This window comes from Aotus nancymaae, unplaced genomic scaffold (genome assembly GCF_030222135.1).
Source record: "Aotus nancymaae isolate 86718 unplaced genomic scaffold, 86718_ANA_hifiasm-v0.15.2.pri h1tg000029l, whole genome shotgun sequence".
In the NCBI taxonomy this organism is placed as follows: domain Eukaryota; kingdom Metazoa; phylum Chordata; class Mammalia; order Primates; family Aotidae; genus Aotus; species Aotus nancymaae.
In genome coordinates this window covers 12,903,077-12,927,118 of record NW_026988442.1, presented here as the reverse complement: position 1 = coordinate 12,927,118, position 24,042 = coordinate 12,903,077, and the positions used below count along the sequence as shown (strand labels likewise).

The 24,042-nt window shown below is 51.7% G+C and overlaps 2 protein-coding genes across 3 annotated transcripts; one reads left to right on the top strand and one right to left on the bottom strand.

Moving 5' to 3' along the window:
* The first annotated feature begins 689 nt into the window (after positions 1-689).
* On the top strand, positions 690-1,355 carry LOC105719098 (pseudouridine-5'-phosphatase-like). 2 transcript variants are annotated; one of them, XM_012454980.2, is made up of 2 exons: positions 690-840; positions 970-1,355. In XM_012454980.2, the coding sequence occupies exons 1-2, from the start codon at positions 690-692 to the stop codon at positions 1,353-1,355; spliced, it is 537 nt and encodes a 178-aa protein (XP_012310403.2). The 2 variants fall into 2 exon arrangements, with proteins under 2 accessions (XP_012310403.2, XP_012310402.2); XM_012454979.2 differs by having other exon boundaries at positions 690-1,355.
* Positions 1,356-3,779: 2,424 nt separating this feature from the next.
* BPIFB6 (BPI fold containing family B member 6) lies at positions 3,780-15,807 on the bottom strand. Its single transcript, XM_012454944.2, has 15 exons — positions 15,708-15,807; positions 14,372-14,471; positions 13,255-13,359; positions 12,639-12,788; positions 12,407-12,470; positions 11,880-11,940; positions 11,040-11,131; positions 10,017-10,193; positions 8,798-8,851; positions 8,251-8,424; positions 7,445-7,512; positions 5,794-5,839; positions 4,944-5,007; positions 4,461-4,537; positions 3,780-3,812 (listed from the first exon to the last, which is right to left on the bottom strand). The coding sequence occupies exons 1-15, from the start codon at positions 15,805-15,807 to the stop codon at positions 3,780-3,782; spliced, it is 1,365 nt and encodes a 454-aa protein (XP_012310367.1).
* Between the last annotated feature and the right edge of the window lie 8,235 nt (positions 15,808-24,042).

Genomic DNA, 24,042 nt, shown 5'->3' with positions numbered 1-24,042 from the left:
GTGGGGTTGGGGACAGAGGTGTCTCTGGCATGCCCAGGGCCAGGCATCAGCAGCCCATAGATTACCCCGGCGTCTGAACCTGCCAGGCCTCCCTCAAAGCTGCCATTGTCCCAGAGCTGGGGAAACAATGAGTGATGGGATTAGAGCTCATAGGGACAAGGGGGAAGGCCCTGGCAACCGGGACAAAGCGATAGGGGCCCTCCTTCTCTGTGGCATGGGCCTGGGCCAGGCTGGGACAGGGCATACCTGCCAGGGCCCCATGGCTTGGGGAGCACTGGCCTGATCAGACCTCTGGCCACACCACTCACAGACACATGTGTGTGCCCAGACACAGACCCACTCACACAGATGCCCCCAAATCCCCACATCCAGAGTCTCACCCCAGGGAGACAGACATTCACACACACACACACACCCCCCCCAACAGACAGACACACGTAGACATCACCCACATAATTTCCAGGGCTGAGGCACCAGCTGATCACAGGAGGCCCCTTATACATCTTTTTCCCCCAAAGTTAAAGATTTTTTTAAAAGACATTCTAGCAAGTGACACTGATTTGCGGGAGTCCACTTAGAAGTCCTTTGCGGGGACCCATCGGGCCCCATCGTGCGCGTGCACGTGCGTGGGGTGGGCGGGCGCGCGTTCACCCTCTGGTTGCCACCACACCGGCCGAGGCAGAGGCATCATGATGGCACCCCTGCGGTCCGCCACGATCCTCCCTTTCGACGTGGACAGTTTGCTTCTGGATACTGAACAGGTTCACTCAGTGATGTTTCAAGACATATGTGATAGCTATGAAAAGGAATACACCTGGGATGTGAAGCCCGAGGTCATGGGTAAGAAGGCGTCGGAGGGGGCGCAGGAGGTCGTGGGCGTCTTGCAGCTCCTAACGTCCAAGGAGGAGCTGGTGGAAGAAAGCCAAGCCAGGCTGAGGGACGTGTTCCCCACTGCGGCGCTCAGGCCAGGGGCTGAGAAACTCATCCTCCACCTGCGGAAACACAACACCCCTTTTGCCGTGGCCACCAACTTAGAGTCCACATCCTTCAAGGTGGAGACGAGCAGGCACAAGGAACTCTTCGGCCTGTTCCATCACCTCGTGCTGGGAGACGACCCCGAAGTGAAGAGCTGCAAGCCTGATCCTGCAGTATTCCTGGCTTGTGCCAAGAGGTTCTCTTCACCTCCTCCCGTGGAGGAGTGCCTTGTCTTTGAAGATGGGCCCAACGGGGTGGAGGCAGTCCTGGCCGCCGGGATGCAGGTGATCATGGTTCCAGATGGAAACTTGAGCCGAGACCTGAGCAGAAAGGCCACCCTGGTGCTGAGTTCCCTGCAGGATTTCCAGCCCCAGCTGTGAGTGAGAGGGAGTCCCGTGGTGGTGCTCCCAGACCACTCTCATGGTCCACAGTGCTGGGGGGAAGAGAAAGGAAGTCGACAACTCCCAAATTGCCACCTGCATCACTAGTGATTTTAGCTTCCTGAAGTTTGCTTTTTCATCCTGTGTTGCCTTGACCCACTCTCTGAAGTGTTGATAAAATGTAACCTGACAGTTGAGAGAAAACACAGTAGAGACAGCCCGGAACAAAGATCAAACCTGAATTATCATCTGAAAAATCAATCGGATGTAGCCTATGATAAAGTGAATGTGCATACATACATATATATTAATGTGCATGTGGGTATTATGTATATGTGCATGTGTATATTATGTAAACATACACTTTTCCTAAGACAAAATAAAATTATATTTGTGTTTGTTTCTTTTTTATTTTAGTTTTTCTGAACAAGGGCCGGGAAATGTAACTATCCATATATGTATACACTGTGTGTATGTGTGTGTGTGTGTATATATACATGTATATATACACACACACATATAAAGGAATATATATGTGTATAGGAATATATATGTAGATATTCATCATACATATATATTCCTATTGTATACTGCTTCATTGTCCTTGGTGTTACTGTTAACATTTGATAGCACTGATAAAGTGAGATGGCAGTTCTATCTGATGTACAAATAAACCTCAGTGGGAAAGCCATGTTTTTGATGAGCACTAAGAAATTGTTTCCTTACTAGCTAGCATTAAAATTCTTTTTGTGACCTCAAAATATCTCTGGATTTTTGCTCATGGCGGGACGCTGAGCTGTATCATCAATAGTGTATTTGTGAGCTACTTGAGCTACTCTTCCATTCTGGAAGCTGTAGATGAACCATAGGAGTGCATGTGAAGGGCAGAACAAGCCTCTGGCAAATTCCTTTCCGCATTCCTGATGGCCTGTGTCTGTGTCTGCACTTTGAATTCTCCTTTGAACCAGTTTCAGCATCTTACAGTTTCCTTCACAAATTGATTTAATCTTTTGACACATTTTTTTAAAGAAGAATACATTTAAGATGTATTTTAACTTGACTACATGTAAACATAATTCATGTAAAAAAAGGAGTCCATTTAAAGAGTAGCATCAGTGTGAATCCCAGGAGGCATTGGGGACAGATATGGCAAATGTCAGGAAGCTGATCCTCACGTGAATGACAGACATAGAAACACCCTCGGCACAGACTATCTGCAAGTGAACATGGGGACACAGACACACGCAGACACCGACGGACACTAGGGGCCTTTCACGCACAAACCTCCACACTTGGCCCTACATCTGCACAGACCCTCCCGCCAGGTCACCTGACCCACAGGCCCTTTATACACTGATCCATGTGCTGGTTCAGGGCCACACAATTACCTACCCACACGCCAACACAGAAACACTTGTGCACATCTCTCTGACTCAAAAACCCACCTGTGGCTAACATTTATTGAGCACTTACTGTGTGCCAGGCACCATACTAAGCACCTTTTATGATTTCACTCATGTGATCCTCACAACTCTGTTGAGCTTGGTACTGAGGTTGGTACTGCCATTGTTCTCATTTTACAGGTGAGGAAACCAAGGCTCAGACTGGTGATGTGACATGCCCAGGACACACAGCAACGAGGAGGCGGAGGCAGGATTCGAACCCAGGCAAGCTGGCCTTGCAGGCTGAATTCCCATCCCAGCTCTACCTCCTGACTTTCCAGCTGGCCTCAAGACAGTTATTCCACCTCTCTGAGCCTCAGTCTCCTCATCCATGAAATGGGGACAGCCCCCACCTCCCTCAACTGCTATGAGGATTAAAGAAGGTGACATAGGGAAGGTTCCTGGGGTAACAGGCTCCAGGCGAACAGAGCCATCCTCAAGCTGCTAAGATTTGGCACATAGCTAAGGTGGGAAGAGCTTTGCCACTTGCTAAACTATGTGACCTTGGACAAGGGAGTTGGCCTCCCTGTGCCTCAATTTCCTCATCTGTAAGGTGGGAATGACACTTGCCCTCCACCCATAGAGTTCTTGTGTAGATTAAATGAGACGGTACAAGTAAAGCCCTGGGCATGGCATGGAGCAGGTAGGTACTTGATATGTGCTAAGAACTCCCCCAGGCTGTGACCAGCCGTCCTCCAACTCACAAGCTAGTCTTAGACCCCAAAACCCACCAAAGAAGAAGAAAAGCCACACACAGATTTGTTCCTTAAAAAAACAGAGACCAAAGCATCAGATGTTTGTAAGAGCATTTTTCCTGTTTATTGGCAAGCCTCCAGCCCAGGCCTGACCCATTCACTCCTTGTCAAAGGAAGCAGCCACCATTGGTAGAGGCCAGGCCCACCTGGCTCCAATCATGGGGGCTCCTCCATAGGGTGCAGGCGGTTGGCGTATGCAGGCAACTGCCAGGTAAGTCCTGCCACGGTCACTCCAGCTTCAAGTCCAGCAACAGGGCATTCTGGCAGGAGGCAAAGGGATAGGGGAGCAATGACCAGGGACCACCCAGGCACAGGGATGGAATGGAACTGGGGGCCTTGCCAGGAAATGGAAACCAGCGTGGTGTTTAAGCAAAGGTTGAAGTACACTTGCCTTATGACCCTGGGGCAGTCCCTCCACCTCGCTAAGCCTCAATTTTCTCAACTGTCAAGTGAGGACAAGCACCCCCACCTCCCAGCGCAGAGAGATCAGATAAGAAAAATGTACATTTACCACTCCAAGGTCAAAGGCTGGCATGCAATACGAGATAATATTTATTGAGCACTTACTGCATGCATTTAGGTAAATGATCTCAATGAAGCATAACAACAGCTCTATGAGGACAATGTCTGTATTATCACCTCCATTTTAAGCACGGAAAAATGAAGACTCAGAGAGAGGTGAAGTAATTGGCCCAAGGTGGCAGAACAAGAGAGTAGCAGAGTTCAAGTATCCTTCTGTGGAATCCCTGGCCAAAGAGGGCTCTAGATTGTGAGGGGCAGGATTATCTTGATGGTCACCTGCCCTCCCAGGCTCTACCCAACTCCAGTTTGAGAGAGGTAGGCTCTTGCTGGTCGCTCATTGGCTGACAGTGTTGATTGACATAACCTCCCCCAGCCCCTCCTCTCACCTCCACTATGTCCAGCTCAGCCAGGTTGTAATTCATGGCCAGAAAGTCCGGGAGTGGGAGCCCAACTTGGAGCACATCTGAGAAATACAGTAAGAGTCATCTCAGCCTGACTGCTGTGCAGCTGATTAAGGAGTGGCTGCCTGGGTAGGGATAGTGAAAAATAGTGCAGTGATCGATTCATGATGCCTGCCAGCTGTACAGGCAAAGAGCTAATAATCCTGATTTGCCACATATTTACATCCCAGGTCAAGATGTGGGATTATGATGTGGGGTCAAGTGTCAGAGCCCAAATTGTGGGAGAGGCATTTGTCTCCAGACAGGTGAACTACATTCACTTCAAAGATTCGGCAGTTATCTTCCACTCCCTTTTAGCCTCCCCCATCTGGGGCGAGTGATAGGGCTTTGAGACCACCCAGGTGGCATCCCTTCTTGTTTAAAGTGCTTCTTGGCACCAGTAAAACCAAAGCCTGTTGGAGCCCTCACCATTGACAGCTGGGATGTAGGCTTCTTCGAGATAGTCGGTGATGAAGCCAGTTAATTCCTTCTCCTGGAGAGAGAAAGAAAGAGAAAACACCTGCATTCACTCAGTCCAATGCCATTCAACAGATCTTTTTGGCCCTCTCTGGCTAGGCCTGGGGATCACAGAAGTGAATATTAGACATCAATTAGTTTGTCCAGCTGGCATCAAAACTGGGCCTGGCCTTGGCTCTGGACTGTAGACCTATACCCTTCACCTCTGCTTAATCCCGATGACACGTGGGGCTTTGGGTCGTGGTGCAGGAATGGGAAAACTCAGGAGACAAGAGGTGGCTCTGTGGACCCCACTCCTGACCCTACGGAAACTCAGAAGCTTTGATGAGTCGCTCACTTACCACCTCTCTATAGCTGAGTTTTCCCACCTTTGAAAGTGAAATATAATTGTACCTGCTCCCAGGGTTTCCATGAGGATGAAAAGAGTTTAGATAAAGCACATGATCACAGAGTAAGTGGTGGTGGTGTTGGCACCTCCTAGGGTCAGGCTCTGTGTTGGACCCTGAGGCTACAGAGGCTAATAAAACTAAAACTTGGTCAACCAAGGCCAGCCCAGGCTGCCACTGTTCACGACAATGTTTTTAAAACCAATCCAGGGAGATGTCCAGCTTCTATCAAGAAAAGGAAACAGGGATTCAGAGAGGCTAAGGGACTTTCCCAAGCTCACAAGGCAAGTCAAGAGCACCAGGCCTCACAGTGGCCTTGCTCTGTTCATCTGCCTCCATTTCAGGGCCTTGGCCTGCAGTCCCAAGGGAGAATAAGCCCAGTCTTGTCCTCACGCAGGAGTACTTGGGACACTTACATTGAAGCTGCCAATCGATGAGGACTTCCGGGACAAGCTCAGTAATCTGTGGGGAAGGGGAAGCAAGCCAGGCGGGGAGGAAACAGTGGTCAGAGCCAGTGGCCCTGGCCCTGGCCCTGGAGAAGGGGGTCCCAAGCACCCCAACACCTCCCTGATACAGGAGTCCCATCTACAGCCATCAGACCAGGTGCTCCTGAGTCTCCTACCTATGATGGGACACTTACCACCTTTGGTTACAGCACGTGATTTCTCCAGGCTCAAACCACTAGACTCTCCTGTGCCTCCTCTCCCTGGTCCTGACTCTTCCCTCTGGGACACCCATTCGTGTCTATTGCTCCTGCCCAAGGTCAGCTATGCGGAGGTTTACAGCCCAACTGGGCAGTCTCAAATCCTTGCAGGACACAGATCAGGAGCCCTTCCCTCAGCCCCCTCCCCTGCACAGGCTCCAGGAGGCACTAACATACATTTGCACCAGAGCAGACCATGTGACGGCCATCTGGTGGCTCTACCCGTCTAATCTCTATTCCAGTAACAAATCCTCCATTTTCCACTCTCATGCCAAGCCATTCAGATGGGCTGAAACCAAAGTCCTTCAGGTGAGTCTGTGACCCAGGTCCTGCCAATCAGAGCATTTCATCTCTCAGTCAAGTGACTGGCTTAGAGTCGGTCCTGTAACCCAAACTACATCCATGCCTCGGTAATTTTGTCAGAACCACTGGACAAGAGGCTTCTCTTGTCGAGGTCACTCAGCCACCCTGAGGGGAGAAACTGCCTGAGAATTTAGCCAACAAAGTGGATGGCAAAGCCGAGAGGAAGAGGGAGATAGACTCTCGAGGATTTCGTTTGTGTGCCTGGATCCAACCACACCTGAAGGCAGAACGACCCCTAAAGTTTTCAGTTATATGAACCAAAGATTCCCTTTGGGGCTTAAGTCAGTTAAAGTTGGAATTCTCTCTCTTGTAACTGAAAGAATACTGACATAATTAATCCTGATGTGATTAATTATTAAGGCAAGTACAAGAATTAATAGTGGCCGAATGTTAAGCTAAGCTGTTTGTAGTATTCTCCTCCCAAGGTGTAAGAATGAAATAGGATCATGAATATAATGTATGCAGCTGGTGCCTCACATACAGAGAGAGCTCCATAAATGAATGTTAGCTGCTATTAGTATAAAGAAAGGCTTTGTAGAGGAGGTGGCATTTGAGCTGGACCCTGACTCTCTCTCGGGTGACATTTGAATGGCATGGGTAAAGGCTTATTTATGGAAAAGGGGGCATGGGCCCATGAACAGATTCACTGTGAAAGAGCCTAGGGGAAGAGTGAGGGTAGAGGTGGAAGAACTTGAGAAGGGACTTGAGTGCCAGGCTAGGATTTGAGAAAAGATTATGCAGACAATGGGGAGCCATTGAGGGTTCCCGAGCAGGAAGAGTAACTGGACCAGCCTGGTAGTGTGGACTGTGCTGGGTGGATCAGCCTGGTAGTGTGGGCTGTGCTGGGTGGATCAGCCTGGTAGTGTGGACTGTGCTGGGTGGATCAGCCTGGTAGTGTGGACTGTGCTGGGTGGATCAGCCTGGTAGTGTGGGGTGTGCTGGAGCAGGAGGCCAAATGTGAAGGGATACAGGGATGCCAGCACGGGACAGCAGGCCCCTACCTGTCCAAAGAGGCGGTCATCTGTAGCCGGTTCTCATGCACTGAGTACTGGACTTTCAGATTGAAGTGCTGGCATGGTGGGGAGGCAGGGAGAAGGCAGTGGGTTCCCCACCATCAGGACTGGCAAAGCCAGAGACTACCACCCTCCCAGCACCACCACCACTGCCAAGACAAAGCAGGGGATCCTCTCTCTGCCCATCTTCATGAACTGAACCCAGCCATCTCCCCACTGCCCCAGCCCAGGCGTCTCATCCCTCCTTGTCCCGAGCCAGGGCGGCACCCCCAAAATACCTGGCATCACCAGTTGGTCCATGCACACATCATATTATTGATCCAGGCCTTCGCACATGCTGGAACCTCTGCCTGGGGTATCCTCTGTCCCCAGTCTCCCTGGTAAGACTCTCTGTCCCCAACCCTTCTCTGGCAAGCTCCTGCTCAACCTTCAAAACTTAGCTTAGCTATTGCCTCCTCTTGGAAGCCCTTGTGATTTCCCCAAACTGGATTTAGGATCTCCCTGGGCATCCAAAGTCCCTTCCATGAACCCCTCGCTGCCTTTGTAGTTGCTGAAGGATGTTGGAGGGAGAGAGAAGGGAGGAAAGAGAAAGAAAGGACTAAGCCACTGACCCTCCGTTTGCTGGATTTTCTGGCCGTTCAAAGGTTCAATGGCAGAGCCAAGGATCAGACATAGTCGAGATTAACTGAGAACCCTCTGACCCATGACTTGGCTGTCAACTAAAAAATCCCCTCCTCCAGCCTTGAATATCCACGAGGTTGGGAACAAATGGGGAAGTAAACGATTTCCCTCACCACTTCTAGGCGAAACAGGGACGTTGTAGTCTTGCCCCGTCGCCGAGCCACGAACATCTCCAGGGTCCCATGGAGGTGTAGCAGGCTCTTGCCTGTCTTCATGGTGATCTTGGGAGGCTTATTTATCCTGATCTGAGTCATCAAGGGCTTTGACTTGGGATAAGCCACAGCCATCTACAGAAACCAAAACACTTCACTCAGGGCCGGTCCTTAGGCTAGTGGCTTCAGTTGAAATAAGGGGTCCCTCAAGACGTAGGTAATTTCTACACTGGACACAGTTGTGTATTTTGTTTCTTTTATTTCCTGCGTCTATCAGGAAATAAAATTTGGCTATTCTCTACTGGACATAGAAAGTAGAATGCAGTGCACAAAAGTAGAGCCGTTTCCTATGCTGGACCCAAGACGTGCTTTATGAAGAAGGCAAGGGGTTTCAGCGTTGGACAAGGAACATGTGTCATGAAAAGCTGCCACCCAAGTCCCACTGCTTTGACTGGAGGACAATAGGGCAGGGCAGGGTGCAGTGGTGTTGGGGAGGTGTGGCACTCACTTCAGGAATGAAGCCAGCCAGTGTCTCGGTGGTTTGTGGGGGCAGCTCACCAATCTACAAAACAAAAGTCAAGGTTAGGGTTGCTGGAGTCCTCCCTGGCCCATCCTAACAGACATCTCCACTGACTTAATAAGATGTACCCTTGGAGGCTCCCTTCATCACAACACTTACCACTCTGGGTTTAACTAGATAATCTGCTTTCTGGGTAGCCCAGGTGATGACTTACACATTGCAGTACTCATAACTCTTAACACAAGGTCAAATGCTGAGAAAATGTTGTTGAAAAAGCAGAAAGATAGATGGGAGAACGGGTAGATGTGGTGGGTGAAGGGGATGGGTAGACAGACGTATTTGGAGATGGATAGATAGATGGATGGGGAAATGGATAAACAGATGGGAAAATGGGTGGGAGGATGATGAATGAACGGATAGGTAGGCAGAAATCTAGGGAAGGATACACGGATGAGTGATGTGTGGATGGAAAGATGGGTGGGTGTTTGAATGAAAGGAATGGTGGATAAGAAGATGGGTGGATGGGAAGATGGTGGAGTAGAATGATAAATGGATGGGAAAATAGATGAATGGACTGACGGGTGGAAGGATGGATGGGAAGGTACATGGATGAATGGTGAACAGATGGTTAGGAAGATGAATGGATAGATCAGTGGGGAATGAATGGACATTGATGGATGGATGGATGGATGGATGGATGGATGGGTGGATGGCTGAATGAGTGGATGAGTATGAGGATGGATAAAGGAAAGTTGAGTGGATATAGTGGTGTTTGAGTGGTGACTGGTAGGTGCCTACATTCATTCATTTAACAGTAACAGACTTTGTAGTAGGTGTTATGTGGATGATATGAAGGGATGGATGGATGCTATTGGAAGGATAGAACCTAGGATAAAATTACATGACAGCTAGAAAGATGGGTAGTTGGGTGATTCTTGAATAAAAGGAGGGTGTGTGGATGGCCAAGACATTAGTGATGTTGGTTGATAAATGGTTGGCTGTATGGACAGATGGATGTATGGATGAGTTACATGGACAGAGGATGGTGGGTAGTGAGATGAACTGATGAAAGAAACTCAAATGAGCCCTGCATCTTTCAGTCCTAGTGTTGCCCACAACTCCAGGATAATTTTCATAATAGAAAAACTAGGCAGGGACTGCATTGTAACGGACAGAGGCAGATGGGATGGGGAACTGGACAGCTCACCATCGTACTCTGGATATTCACATGGAAGGACTTCTGCAGAAGGGCAAGCTCTGAGGAGAGGAGGGTGGCTGAGAGCAGCAGCTGCGACGAGCCTTCGGCATAACCCTCAGGGAACGCGAAGGCCTCCCCGGCACCAGCAAGCTTGATGGTTTTGCCCTTTTGCTGCTGCACCACAGGCTGTGGGACAGTGAGAGGGAGACACTCAGCCTTGGCTTGAGGGATGGTGTCAAGGGGTGTCTCAGTCCTCCAAGCAAATGGGGCTCCAGCCAAATCCAGAGTCAGCAAATCATTAAATGTTATCAATAGAACTACAATGAGCTACAGTGGGCCAACGCTTCCAGTGTACAGGTGGGTAGACTGAGGCCTGGGAGGATAAGGGAGTCAGTCACTCAACCATTGGCACTTTCTTCCGGCACTGCTTTGGTAGCCTCAGCTGCTCTGAGTGGTTGGAGCCCTCATTTATTCAGAATGTGATTTCTGCTTTGTTCTTAAGAGAAAGCAGCAGGCAGAAATTGACATGGGGCATGTAAGAACCCCTCTGGAGAAAGACCTCACAGGGAGGTGACGTCTTAGCATTTTACTTCGCATTCCTGGAAGAAGCATCTCACCTCTTCGCCTGGAGCTCTGGAGATCTGGGTGAGGGCCCAACTCTGACACCAACTCACTGCAGGACCCTCGCCCAGCCCTACCCTCCCCCTAGGCCTCAGTGTTCCTGTCTATACAATGGCAGGGTACAACTGAGTGAGCCACTCATTGGGAGAAGCAAACAGCCTAGCGGGGAACATGAGTGTGAAGTCAGCAGCCCCAGAAGCCAGTTGGGGCACTGAAAGTTCACGTTTAGAGCAGAAAGAGGGAGAGGTCCAGGGTCCACAAACACCCTCATGGCAGGCCTGGCCTCCAGGACTTGAGGGGCCTTCCTCCCTCCAGAGCCCTAGTCCAGCCACCTGTCCGGGCAGAAGCAGCACCCACCACCCTCACCAGTGATCCTGAGACCTCAGCTCCTGGGCGGCCCCCGGCGCTTACACTGAAGTCCACTTGGATGTAGCTGGCTGTGGTGGCCGGTGTGGATGTCAGGACATATTTGACGGTGCCCATCTGGCCCACAGGCATGGGGTCTGTGTGAAGAGGAGGTTCCACTCAAAGAGGCACCAACCCTGGGAGCAGCCCAGAGAAGCTGGCACTAGCCAGCTGCCACCTGCACCTGGCCCTCCTGTGACCCAAGCACCTCCGGGCCTCTGTAACTTCATCTGTAGAATGGAGGCCATGGTGCCTGGCCTGGAAAGTCACATGACACGGCACACAACACAGAGCTTGCGAGTTCACCAAGGGCTGTCGCTGCTTGGACCTTACAACAGACTGGCATGTTCAGGATTACCAGCTCTACTTCACAGATGAACAAACCGAGGCTGAGAAGAGTGAAGTGACTTTTCCCAGGCCACGCTGCTGGGGACATGAATGAGTTTTCTTCAGTCCCAGTCACTGAGGTTTCCTCTCTCCCACACTGGGACCCCAAAATGATGGAAGCATCTACCCCCTCAGCAAAGGAGATTCAGGCATTACCACCATCGGGATTATTAATCAGGCACAAGGCTTGTGGATGAGTGAAAAAGGGCTGCCGTCCTTGGAGTCTTGTGGGGTTTGGGATGCAATGTTGGATAGGGACATGAGAGAAAAGGAACCCAGATTCCCTGGGGACTTCAGGCTTCCCATCTGGACAGTGGGGAGATGAACATCATGACCTCAAACCTCCTTTAGCCCCAAGGCTGGGCCGGAAGTAGGCACTAGGATGGGCAATGGGACATCCAAGTCCATCTACCCTAATGTCCCCAGGGAGGGGCAGGGTGTGGCTAGAGCTACACTCACCACTGAGGTTGGTCCACTTCCTGTTCACATACCCCAGGACTGCATCGATGGCAGGACACATCTGGAAGCAGAGAAGGCACTGAGCTGAGAGGGTCCCTGCATCAAAAGCCTCCACACAGCTGAACGCTGCCCCGTAGGGAATCCCAAGAGCCCTGGTGAGACAGGGACTGGTGGGAAAACTGAGGTCCCAAGTCACACAGAAAGTCAACGGCAGAGCTTAGAATAGAGTCCAGATCTGTTGCCCAAATCAAAGTCTGCAAACATTAGCAGGAACTCTTTCCCTGTGACTGGACATCAAAGCAGGATTGGCAAGCTGTGTGTGCAAGCTGTCACTGCCTCCTCCCCTGCTCATGGCAGACATCACTAGATGATTGTGGCACTTTCTTCCACTGAGCCAGCCACAGTCTCAGAACCCTTCCCAGCCACTAACAGTCAATCAGGGTCAGCACCCAATAGAAATGCATTTGCCAGCCCTAGTCTCAGCAGTCCCAGCAACGAGGGGTGGAGGCTTTTTCTGGGCCACTCACCAGCCCAGGGAGGACCTTGTGCAGGGTGCTGTCCAGGAACTTGTTGACCACCTTGGGCAGCATGCTAGATGGACACAGGCACCGAGGATAGGTGAATAGTTGCACCAGTGCAGGAATTTAGGCACAGGACATAAAGGGACATGGTTAAGGATGTTCCGTGGGCTTGGAAGTGACATGCTGGGGGGTATAGGAACATGGACCGGCCTTCCTCCCCAGTCACAGAGCCCCTCACTTGCTAGGCAGATTGGTCTTCACATTGACCAGGATGATCTCACAGCCCTCACTCTTGAACACGGGGAGGCCTGTCTCCTCATCCCGCAGAAGCCGGTTGGTGGCTGTGATGTTCAGGGTCACGATGATCTCCATGTTCCCTCCCATGAAGCTGGAGGACAGAGCAGGTGGCACCACGGGCATCTCCACCATGGTGTCCAATCTCCCTGCCTTCTCTTTGCTCACAATCTCAGCAGCTGGGAGGGGGAAAGGATAGGAGACCACTCCGACAAGACAGAAAAGGGACAGGACCTGCCCCAGGTCACACAACCAGCTTTTCTCCCTCCTTCCTTGTTTTGGTGAACTACACATCCTTCAAATTCTGCTTTGCTGTCATTGCCTCCCCAAAACCTTTTCTGACCATCCCCTACCACTGCCTGATGCTTCCTCTGTCCTAGACCAGTCACTCAGCCTGTGACTGTGCTTAGGTCTGGTTCCTGACAAAGGTAGAGAGCGAGTCTACATCATCCCAGATTACAACACTCAGATGGTACACAGTAGGTACTCAATAAATGTGCATGTAAGGATGAGACAGGAAGGCCATTCTCCTCCCCCTGCCCCTCCCCTGCCACACTCACCTCTTGCCAGTGATGGTCATGCCTGTGGACACACATTGGAAGATGCCCACTCCAGGTACAAAGTTCAGGGTGATGACGGGCAGCTGGACATCCTTCACTTTCAAGCTGGTAGGGGCAGGCAGCCACAGCAATGAGATCTGAGCAGGCAAAGACCTGGGACCTCCACCCACTTCTCTACCACCTTACTGGGAGGCCTTTGGCCAACCCCAGCCCCCATCCCATGTCACAGGGGTAAGCCTGCCTCATGGGGCCATTACAAAATGCAAACAAAAGGCTGGACATGAGTCAATTTGTACATAGAAAGCACTCATTATATGGGAGATGGGGCACATGGCTGACTGTGAGACCTTGGGCTGTTCCATTTCCTCATGTGAGCCTCAATTTCCCCATCAATAAAATGGGAGGTTTGCTTAGATCAGGGTTTCTCAAAAGTGGCACCATCCACATTTTGGGCAGGATAATTCTTTGTCATGAGGCTGATTTGTCCATTATTGGATATCCAGTAGCATCTCTGACCTCAACCCATCAGTAGCACTCCCTGAGTTCCCACAACTTGTGACAACCAAAAATGTCTCTGGACATTGCCAAAAATCATCTTGGAGGCAAAATCATCCCTGGTTGAGAACTACTAGTTGAGATCCAGGATAACAAATGACATGGCACACACCCCCACTCGCCCATCCTGAGCTCTTGGCAGACATGGCTAGTTGATCACAGTCCTAGTTCCTGCTAAGTGCAGATGGTGCCTCAGAACCCTCCCAAGTGCATCATTTCAGGCAGCCCCTACTGATCAATCCCCTGTGGCACTTGCAGAGGAACCAATTTCCTCTTGTCTTTAGATGATTTTGATGCCTTTCCAGCTTTACCATTTGAGGATGTTTTCATTTAATTTCACGTACATTCAGTGAGCTCATGTTGCATGCAGGGAGTTGAAATTTGACTTTCCAACCTCATTTCCTCCTCAAAATGACCCCAGTGAATGGCTGAGAAAGTCCAGGCCCAGGCAGGAGCAGTGACCTACTCAAGGCCATTACCTGGCCTCCTCAGGTCTTGGGCACAGCACCCCCCACCACCCTCTGCCCTAACCACCACCCTCCAGCTCCCTTTCCCAACTCACTTGGTGATGCCCTTGATAGGTTTCATTCCCGGCTGTTTCTTGCCTGCCTCAGCTGCCATCTTCTCTAGGATATGACTCTCATCCATGGCACTCTGGACCTCTGGAGTGGACACATTTAGTTGGAGAGATCAGCCCTGGGCCAATCTCTCAGGCATCCCAGGCCGCTCCCAGTCACTGTGCCCCACCCTGGGCTGGATGATGGCAGAGACCCAGAGATGAGTCCCGCAGTACCCAAGCCTAATGGGAAGACAGAGTCACCAGCAGTGACAGTAATGAGCTCTAGGAGCCACACAGGGGTTTAGGCAGGAAGGGAAGAGCTGGGGAGGGCTTCCAGGAGGAGATGACAGTCAGCTGGTCCTTGAAGGGGGAATAATAATTTCCAGCAGGAAGCAAAGAGATAAAAGGTATCCATCTGGGCAGAGGCCACAGCAAGTGCAAAGGTGGGTGGGAGAGAAAGGGGCACAGTGGGAGAAGAAGAGTCAGCATGGCTGGAGGGTGAGGACAGACACGACAGAGAAACTGGAGTAGTTTACAGGGGGCACAGAGTGAAGCTCTTGAACCCTGGGTGCTGACTTCATCTTGTGGACCAGCCACTCCCAAGCCTGGGTGATTAGGGTCTCCTCTGGGGACTTGAATGCAGATTCTGAGCCCAAAGCAGAGAATTTCTGATTCCCCAAACCTAGAGGCCCCAACTCCAAATAGCACCCTGCCAGAAACACCTCCATTATGGTCACAAGCTAATTCCCAGGGAGGGGACAAACTGAGCTGGTAGAATAGTCATTAGGCTTTTGCACCTGGATGTGACTCCATTTCCCTTGCGCTAGTGGAGCGTGGGGTGGAGGTGGAAAATACATTTTACTAAGGTCTCCTCCGGGAGATTTTAATCTCACATGTTTTTTGATCCTGCTAGGGACACACTGGTCACCCTATTTTACATTTCTTTACATTTCACTTTTACAGATGAGCAAACAACAACACAGAGAGGGCAAGTAACTTGCCTGAGGTCACACAGCAAGTTATTGCTGGGATTTGACCCTTGTCTGTCCCTCCCACAGCCCACTTGTGGCTAAACACCGCTGCCAGCAGAGTCAAGGAGAGGCTCTCCAAGGGAGCGGGATTTCCAGCTCTGCCTCTAACTTGCAGAGGGAGCATGGGAAAATCATCCCTGGTCCTTGGCCTCTCCCTCTGTAAAGTTGGAGAATAATAACAATACATTGCTCATAAGTTTACTCTGAGGCTCACAGGATGCTCCAGGATGTGCAACCATGAGCAGCGACTACCTACCACCTGCCCCAAGCACCACCTCCCGGCCCCACGCCCGGGCCCGCAAGCTCACCGTGGTTCATGATGTCCATGCCCAGCCGCAGCAGGGCCCCAGGCTCGGCTTGCGTGCAGGTCAGCAGGCTGCAGAGTGCCAGGCCCAGGATCCGCAGCATGGCGCCACCTGTGCCAAGAGGCCTGAATTAGGTGCAGCCCACCAGACCCCAGTTCCCCTGGGGATCTCCTGTCTCAGAGAAGATAGAGCCCCCTGGATGTTGCTGGGGGTCCAGAAGCCTTTGAACTCCAGCCAGTTCAGCAAACATGAGCACTGCCCTCTCCCAAGGGATTGAGGAACCCCCAGATTAAACACAGGGCCTCTGGAGCCACACCCCGGGTAGCTCATTTCCCTCTGTGAGCCTGATTCCTTGTGGGCATGATGTGTTCTAACCAGCCTGCAAGATCGGGCTGGAGGAAGGTTCAACTGCACTTTTTCATGGGTTCAAGTGTGGCTCAATGCTGAAGCCACAGAGGGAATTCCAGCCCTTCCCTGACTCAGGGTGCTCCCACTGCATTGTGGGAGTGGGGAGCCCTGTGTCCCCACCTTGACCCTACAGCCACTGGCCCTCCCCAACTCCTCCAGCTCATCCCACTTCCATGTGGAACTCAGAAAACTCAACTCTGAGCCCTGAATGGCCCCTTGAGACATCGCCTCACCAACAGAGAAACTGAGGCACAGATATTAGGTCTTACAGCCAGTGAACAGTGAACTGAGCAAGGACCTCCCACCCCAGACGCTTCCAGGTTCCCAGGAAAGCCCTACCCCACCCCTGGGCCTGTAGAAATCCCTCCCTCCTACTTTTCAAGACCTGAAACTCTCCCAACCAGGGGCTAAGTGTATATTTCAGTTTTGAGCTTTGGCTGAAAAGAATGAAGGCAGGGCCCACGATGGCTGGGTCTGTGAGGCTCCCGCCAGGGAAGAGACCCCACATCCCTCTCCAGCTCCATTACCTTCCTCTACCAGGAAGCCTCCCTCAACCACCAACTGTCCCTAGCCTCGAAGATCACAGATGGGACCTGACCACGAAAATAATCCACCCTGCTGTGATGAGTGTTTCCTGCTACCCCCAACCACCCCCATCCTTTGCTCATGGTTTTCCCCACCAGAAGTCCCTTCCTCCCTCTCTCTGCCTCAGCGGGCTCAGGCACTGAGGGCTCCCCTGATGCACAAACTAAGATGGCCCTTACTACGGGCCTGTCTTCCCAGTCCAAGCCAACGCCTGCATTCATTCACTCATTCATTCATTCATTCAGCCCACATCTACTGAGTGTCTTCTATGTGCCAAGAAGACCAGGCTACAAGGTGCCCATGGCAGACACAGCCCTGCTCCTCCTAAATCTTAAAGTCTGGTGGGGAACAAGAAGCAATAGGGGGTGATATGGGATTAAGGGGTCATGGAAAGACTCTCTATGGAGACTTTAGGCTGCAACCTGAGGGATGAAAAGGAGCTTAAGTATCTAGAAGCATTCAAGCCAATAGTCAATATTCACTAAATGAAAGCACGATCATCTGGGCTTAAAATAACCCATCGCAGCGCTTCTCCGCCCCTGTGAATACACAGGTGCCTGCCACGGCGTGTGCTCACGTCCATGCACACCCAGTGCCGAATCTCTTTGAGAGTCATCCTCAAAGGGACTATGAAATTCTGAGCCAGGCGACAGAGCTAGGAGGGGCTTGTTGAGGGTCTCCTCCAGCCCCAGTCTCATCTCACAGATGGGGTGACTGAGCCTCACCCCAGTCTCCCATCCCCAAGCCAGAACTGATGCCAGGTGTTAGGGTCATTCGGGACAGAGGGTTTTTGCCCTCAGAATAACAAGTGGCTTTGGGTAACGTGGTCATGCGAGCATCTCTGGGACAAATGGTTAATGCTAGGGTTTTGTTTCTAAATGTGCTTTTTCTAAGTTGTCCTGCCTTTTTAGAACGCCTTCTCTCTACCCATTCTCAGCAAACCGACACAAGAACAGAAAACCAGACACCGCATGTTCTCACTCATAAGTGGGTGTTGAAGAAAGAGAACACATGGCACAGGGAGGGGAGCATCACACACCGGGGCCTGTTGAGGGGTGTGGGGACTAGGGGAGGGAGAGCAGGGGGTGTGGGGGGATTGGGGAGGGCTAACATTAGGAGAAATACCTAATGTAGATGGCAGGGTGATGGATGCAGCAAACCCCCATAGCACGTGTATACCTATGTAACGAACCTACACTTTCTGCACATGTACCCCAGAACTTAAAGTATAATAAAAAAAGAAAGAAAAATAAAAAAGAAAAATAAAAGAATGCCTTCCCTCTACCCATCTATCACCAGCTCAGCCCTCAAGTGCTCATTTCGGCCCTTGCCTCCTCCACTAGAAGCCTCCCTCAACCCCTAAGTGCCCCAGCCTCAAAGATCACAGATGGGACCTGACTGTGCAAATAATCCACCCTACTGTGATGAGTGTTTCCTGCTACCCCAACCACCCCCATCCTTTGCTCATGGTTTTCCCCACCAGAAATCCCTTCCTCCCTCTCTCTGCCTGGCACATACTCCTTGATGCCCTCCCACTCCTGGGTGCCCAGCTCAGCTCTGAGCGCCTGCAAAGCAGAGCTTGGGGTTTCCCTCCTTGGTCTCCCCTCAAACTCAGATGGAGCCCAAGGAGGTCCACTGGACCTGCTGCCTCCTTGATCTTTCCTAAGTCCTATAGCGTCGGAAAACTGCAAGGCCCAGTGGTCACCTATGAGGTGGGGGGCACTGGTTGGGGGTCAGGACGTAGACGCAAGCCCTGGCCCTGCCACCCATTTGCTGTGTGACCTCAGGCAATTCTCTTCCCCTCTCTGGGCCTCAGTTTTCTCATCTGTAAAATGACAAAGCTGGATAAGACACTCTCTGAGGAGAGTTCCACAGGTCGGGGACTGTCCTTACCTTGCTGAGCTCAGGGAAGTTCTGCAGATGACTGACCCCTGCCTCCTGACCTGAGCTGAGGAAGCCCTTATATTTGGGAGCCTGATTAGTGGCTTGGAATAATTAAGGGCTTAATAAGGCCCAGATAATTATCTACAGGCTTGAAGAACAGGAGCCCCATTGCTCACATGACATTTCAGTCTGTTCCAACGTAAATAGCATGGAAGACAAGAGTGGCTGGGAATCCTGGTGGCCTCATGGGGGCGGGCACCAGGGGCGGGATGTGGCTGCCCAAGCGGCCATCAGTTCTCACGCTGTCCCTCTCCTAGACCCAGCACCTTCCATAAGTCTGGACACACAGAGAACATGTATTTGTTTCTTCAGGAAACACATATTAAGCACCTACTGTGTGCCAGGCCTATGCAGGGCTCTGGGGTACCTCAGTGAACAGGCAGTTGGGGTTCCTGCCCTAAGAGAGCTCCTGGAGGCCAAAGCGGGAGGCAGGCACTGTGCAGGTCAACAACCACAAGGCCTATCGTGCCTGAGGGAGGCCAGGGTGATGGAGGCCAGTAAGCCAGGAAGACGGGACAGAGATGGAAGAACAGCGTGAGCATCGGAACCCGGAGACCTGTGAGCAAGGGATGCTGGAGCTGATCCCAGGGCGTGAGCATAGCTGGCCCTGCAGGACAGAGGCAAGGTGTTTCAGGCAGGGCCGGCAAGCACACAAGGCTTAGGAGATGCTGGCTGAGCCCACTGGGGCTTTTGTCCCCCAAGATTCACTCACAGGGGGCACAAGGAGCTAATGGCCAAGTGGGGCGTCTTCAAAGGGACGTCCTGAAGATGCTACGATGCAGTACCAGGTTGGTGGGGGGGTGCTTTCTCTTAAGTCCAAACCTGGGAGAAATGAAGACAGGGTGACCTCAGAGGCACAGGATGAACCGGCCACCGACCTGGGACTAGCCTTGGGGTTGCCAGCCTCTGTTCTGCCCACCATGAGCTCCTCGGGAAGGGTTGGCTTGGGGGCCCCTTGAGGGCTTTTGTACTTGAGGAACAGTCCCGGGAGGCTGCTGGGGGCCTGGCATTTTCTCACCCACCCCACATGGATTCTATGGGTCTAAGAAGATGGAGGAAGCCACCGTGCTCAGGTCCACATGGGGAAACTGAGGCCAGAGGGGAGTGAGGCCTGCCTGAGGTCACATGCCGTGGCTGAAGCCAGGTTGTGACAGGGTGAGAGCAGGACCCAGGGCAGCCAGACAATCTCTACCCTGATCCAGGCCCTGAGCTGCAGGAGCCAGGTCCACAGATAGCATCATCTTATCCCTGCTGATCCGCCCCGACAGACAGAGACAGGCAGCCCCCACATCCTCTTACCGCCCACAAATCGGCCCCTCGCACCTCTGACTGCAGTCACCTGGCCCTCCCTGCCTCCCGCCAGGGCCATCTGGGTATGAGGGAGTGGATTTGGGGTGGAGAGCAGAGAGGACATGGGGTGGGGGAAACAGGAGAAACCCCTTGAATGCTGCCCTCACAAGCTGTGTGACCTTGGGCGGCTTCCTCAACCTTTCTGGGCCACTTTTCTTTAAGCCTCTGTATGATGGATGAGGGGGCAGAACTCTATGCTGCTGACAATAACAGTAGGACCCATTAACTGTGCCTTCCCCAGTACCAGGCATCACGCTAAGTGTTTATTTACACTCACCCACTTAATCCTCAGAACTACCCAGTGAGGCAGGCACTTCAGCAATTTTCTCCATTTTATAGCTAGAGAAACTACGGCTCAGAAAGGCCAAGTCATTTGCCCAAGGTCATACAGCAAGTGAATGGCACAGCTGGGGGCTGAATGTGGATCCAAAGGCTCCAGAGCCCAGGCCAACACCTACCAAGGCATGCCCAACAGGGCCCCTCTCTTCTCTCCGGCCCCAGAATCGCCCTGCCTTGTTTCTTACAACACCCTCCATGACCCGTGCTCTAAACTTGGCCATGCTTCCAGGAACAGCTGAGGCTCCTTCCTCCAGGGAGGCTTCCCTAGCCTCCTTTCCTCCCCCGACCTCTCAGACACTGCAGACTGGGCCAGTCCTAAAGCTCAGTGACATCTTTTCCCTTCCCCACTGAACCTCCGGAGACCCAACACAGGGGACTCCAAGTCTAGCAGCCCTCACCTGCCTATGAGGACGGGGTTCTCCACCTTGGCCTGCCCAGAGCTTAGGGCTGAGGCAAGCCTGGGTCAGAGCTCCAGCATATATGTGTACAAACAGCTCGCTCACCACACATTTATTATGCACTTGTTGTGTGCTGGGCTCTGGGGGGGGTGAGGGAGGTGCAGTGGGGCAGGAAGCCACAGACACCAGTAACCATGGTGTGCAATCAAAGGGCATCAGCGTGATCGGGGAGGGGGGTTTGGAGACTGAAACAGGGCAGGCAGGTCACCCCATGCTGTGGCCAGGAGAGACTGCATCTGCGCTGCTGCGGTAAAGGCATCCCGTGTCGGGCAAGGAGTGGGCCCTGCGAGTGGGCAAGTGAGAGATTTGCAAAGGCGCCTGACCTGGGAAACACGGGCCTTTTCTCTTCTGCCCCACTGTGTCAGCCAGCAATTTATTACCGCCTCCCAGCTCCGAAGGCACCCTTCACTGTATGTTCCATGTTAAGCAGTGGATTCGTTTAAGCATTTCTCCCTTAAAGTGAGCACGATGTCAGCCTTCCTTCGGAGAGGGCAGTGAAGAGGAAGAGGCTTCCTGCAATTTCCAGTGCGGGTTGGGGTTGGCTGTGTGAGTGTGTGCAGGTGGAGCCTGGCACAGCTGTGGGTCCAGAACTCAATCCCTCTGCAAACTTGCAGCCTCAGCCTGGGGCCAGCCCTTCCAAACAGAAATCAGAGCTACTCCACATGTCCCTACCCATCTGGCCCAACCCCCCTGAAGGCCTCTTGCCCATGCCGGTGCCCAGACTCCTCCGTAAGTAGCCCCACGTCACCTCTCTCCAGTCACCTGTAGCCCAGAGAGCCACCCCTGAGCTCCTCCATGTGCAAGCCGCACCCCAGCGCTCCCTTCTTTCATCCCCCCACGCTGCTTGCACACTAGCTCCCAAGGTCCTAGTTGCTTATCGTTTGCCCAGCAACTCTAGGCCAGCTCAGGCCATCTCCAACCTGGCCACACCAGCCAGTATCTGTGCCATCCAGTAGGCTGAGCAATGACTTCTCCAATGAGGCCCGGAGCCCTTCCGAGTTTGTCTTTCCTTAGGTACTCTCTCTCAGCCCTAGAGGACGCTATAGAGTTTCCTTATGTCTTGCAGTGACTCTTTCATCATAGTTAATAACTCTTCATATTAAACTTCTCCTGTTTGTGCTCCTATGTGCTTTCTACCTTCTAACTGGACTCAGACTGCTGCACCCATCTGTCCCTCTCAGCAGCCAGAGCCCAGAAGGCACCTGACTGAATGACCAAAGGGTGTCCCTTAGGAATAGGGCAACTCTCTTTGGACAGACCACCAGCTTTCTTCTGGGCAGGGAGCTTGATTCAGGCATTTTCATCCCTGCTTCTCCTAAAATAATATATATTATTGAAATAGGCACATCATGGGTACAAACAAAGCCTGGCTGGTTGAAAAAATGATTGAATAAGTGGGTAATGGGTGGATAGATGAATGGATGGATGCATGGATGGATGATGAACAAATTGATGGTTATATACATTGATGTATAGTGAGTAGGTGGATAGATCGATGGATTAATGATGGATGACAAATGGATGGATGGCTACATGTATTGATTTGTGGGTGGATGAATGGATGGTTGGATGAACAAATGGATGGATGGCTCTATGGACTGATGGATGGGTGGGTGGGTAGATGGACAAATGGATGGATGGCTATATGGACGGATGGATGGATGGATGGATGGATGGATGGATGGACAAATGGATGGATGGCTATATGGATGGATGGATGGATGGATGGATGGACGGATGGATGGATGGATGGATGGATGGACAAATGGATGGATGGTTATATGGACTGATGAGTGGATGGCTGGGTGGGTGGGTGGATGGATGGATCACTGGACTGACATATTGAGCCCAAAATCTTTTCCTGGGTTATTAACTTCCTTTAAGGACTACGGCTATGTCGTAAGCTTTTTGTCTCTCTCACACTCCAGACCACCCTGAGTGCCTGGGTCTCCCTCCCCTACTTCTAGAGCTGAGCCTATTTTAACTCTAAATAAAAGTAGGATTAATGAATTAACCAAATAACCAAATGAAATACAAGCCACATTGTCCTGAGCAAAATTAGAGGGGTGGATTTTCCAACCTGCCCCTTGCCACTCTCTCAGTGCCACCTGCAACCTTTTCTCCAGCACCAAGGCTCTGGGCTTGGTCCAGTTCCTTCAGTCTCTCACACTGGAAACTTTAGGAATGAACCTGAATCCTCACAGGAAGAGTGGCTAGGATCACACTGTACCAAGGGCTTTGCTTACTGGTGGTAAAAATTCAGGCACCTTTTACTCCCCAGAGGAAATAAAAACAGAACATAAATCCCATATATCTAGGCAGGAAGGAATCCTATCTCTGACTAACAGATTAGCTTATCGGGGGAGAAAATCACATGGCTTTGACTTGCTGGCATTTACATCCCTTGGTGTTCCCTAGGTCATCCTCTCCTGTGCGATTCACTGGGTGTGAAGAGCATTCAGAGGGAAACGGGGTTAGATGTGTTCAGTGTTAACCAGAAGGGCAGAGGCCTGGGAAGCAGGTGATACCTCCTTAGAACAAAAAACTTGCGGCTGGGCGCAGTGACTCACGCTTGTAATCCCAGCGCTCTGGGAGGCTGAGGCAGGTGGATCACAAAGTCAGCAGTTCAAGACCAGCCTGGCCAATATGGTGAAACCCCGTCTCTACTAAAAATACAAAAATGAGCTGGGCATGGTGGCGTGCACCTGTAATCCCAGCTACTCGGGAGGCTGAGGCAGGAGAATCACTTGAATTGCAGGAGGCGGAGATTGCAGTGAGCTGAGATTGCACCACTGCACTCCAGCCTGGGTGACAGAGCAAGACTCCATCTCAAAAAAAAAAAAAAAAACAAAGCTAGAGAAGCTGCCTAGAAGGGCAATGAACTCCCCATCACCTGAAGTTTGTGACTCAGGGACAAGGTCCAGCTCTGGGAGCTGGAGAACAGGAGAGGGAACGAGACATCTTATGTCTGGATTGTAGGAAGCTCGTGTTACCATTCAGCTCCAAGACTCTGTGCATTCCCCTCCTCAGTGGGCCTTAGTCCCCACATCCATAAAATGGAACTCCAGTCTCTGCCTGCCTGATTCATGGGGCTCCTATGAGGTTCTAGTCACAAGATGGGGCAAGCCGCCAGGCAGGGGGCATGGTGCCCAAAGTGCCACCATGGTTCTCTAACTTCAGGCTCATCCATGCGGCTCTCCAGGGTCCTCTTTCAAAATAGGAGCTCCCCCAGGCAAAGAGGTGATAGAGTCAAC

Bases quoted from the DNA above. Each gene is read 5' to 3' on its own strand.
- LOC105719098 (XM_012454979.2), top strand. From the start codon at position 690: ATGATGGCACCCCTGCGGTCCGCCACGATCCTCCCTTTCGACGTGGAC.
- BPIFB6 (XM_012454944.2), bottom strand. From the start codon at position 15,807: ATGCTGCGGATCCTGGGCCTGGCACTCTGCAGCCTGCTGACCTGCACG. The intron at 7,513-8,250 runs GTGAGGGAAATC...CCACCATGCCAG, and splicing joins CCCTGTTTCGCCTAGAAGTG to CACTTCAATCTGAAAGTCCA. The intron at 5,008-5,793 runs GTAAGTGTCCCA...TTCTCTCTCCAG, and splicing joins CATCGATTGGCAGCTTCAAT to GAGAAGGAATTAACTGGCTT.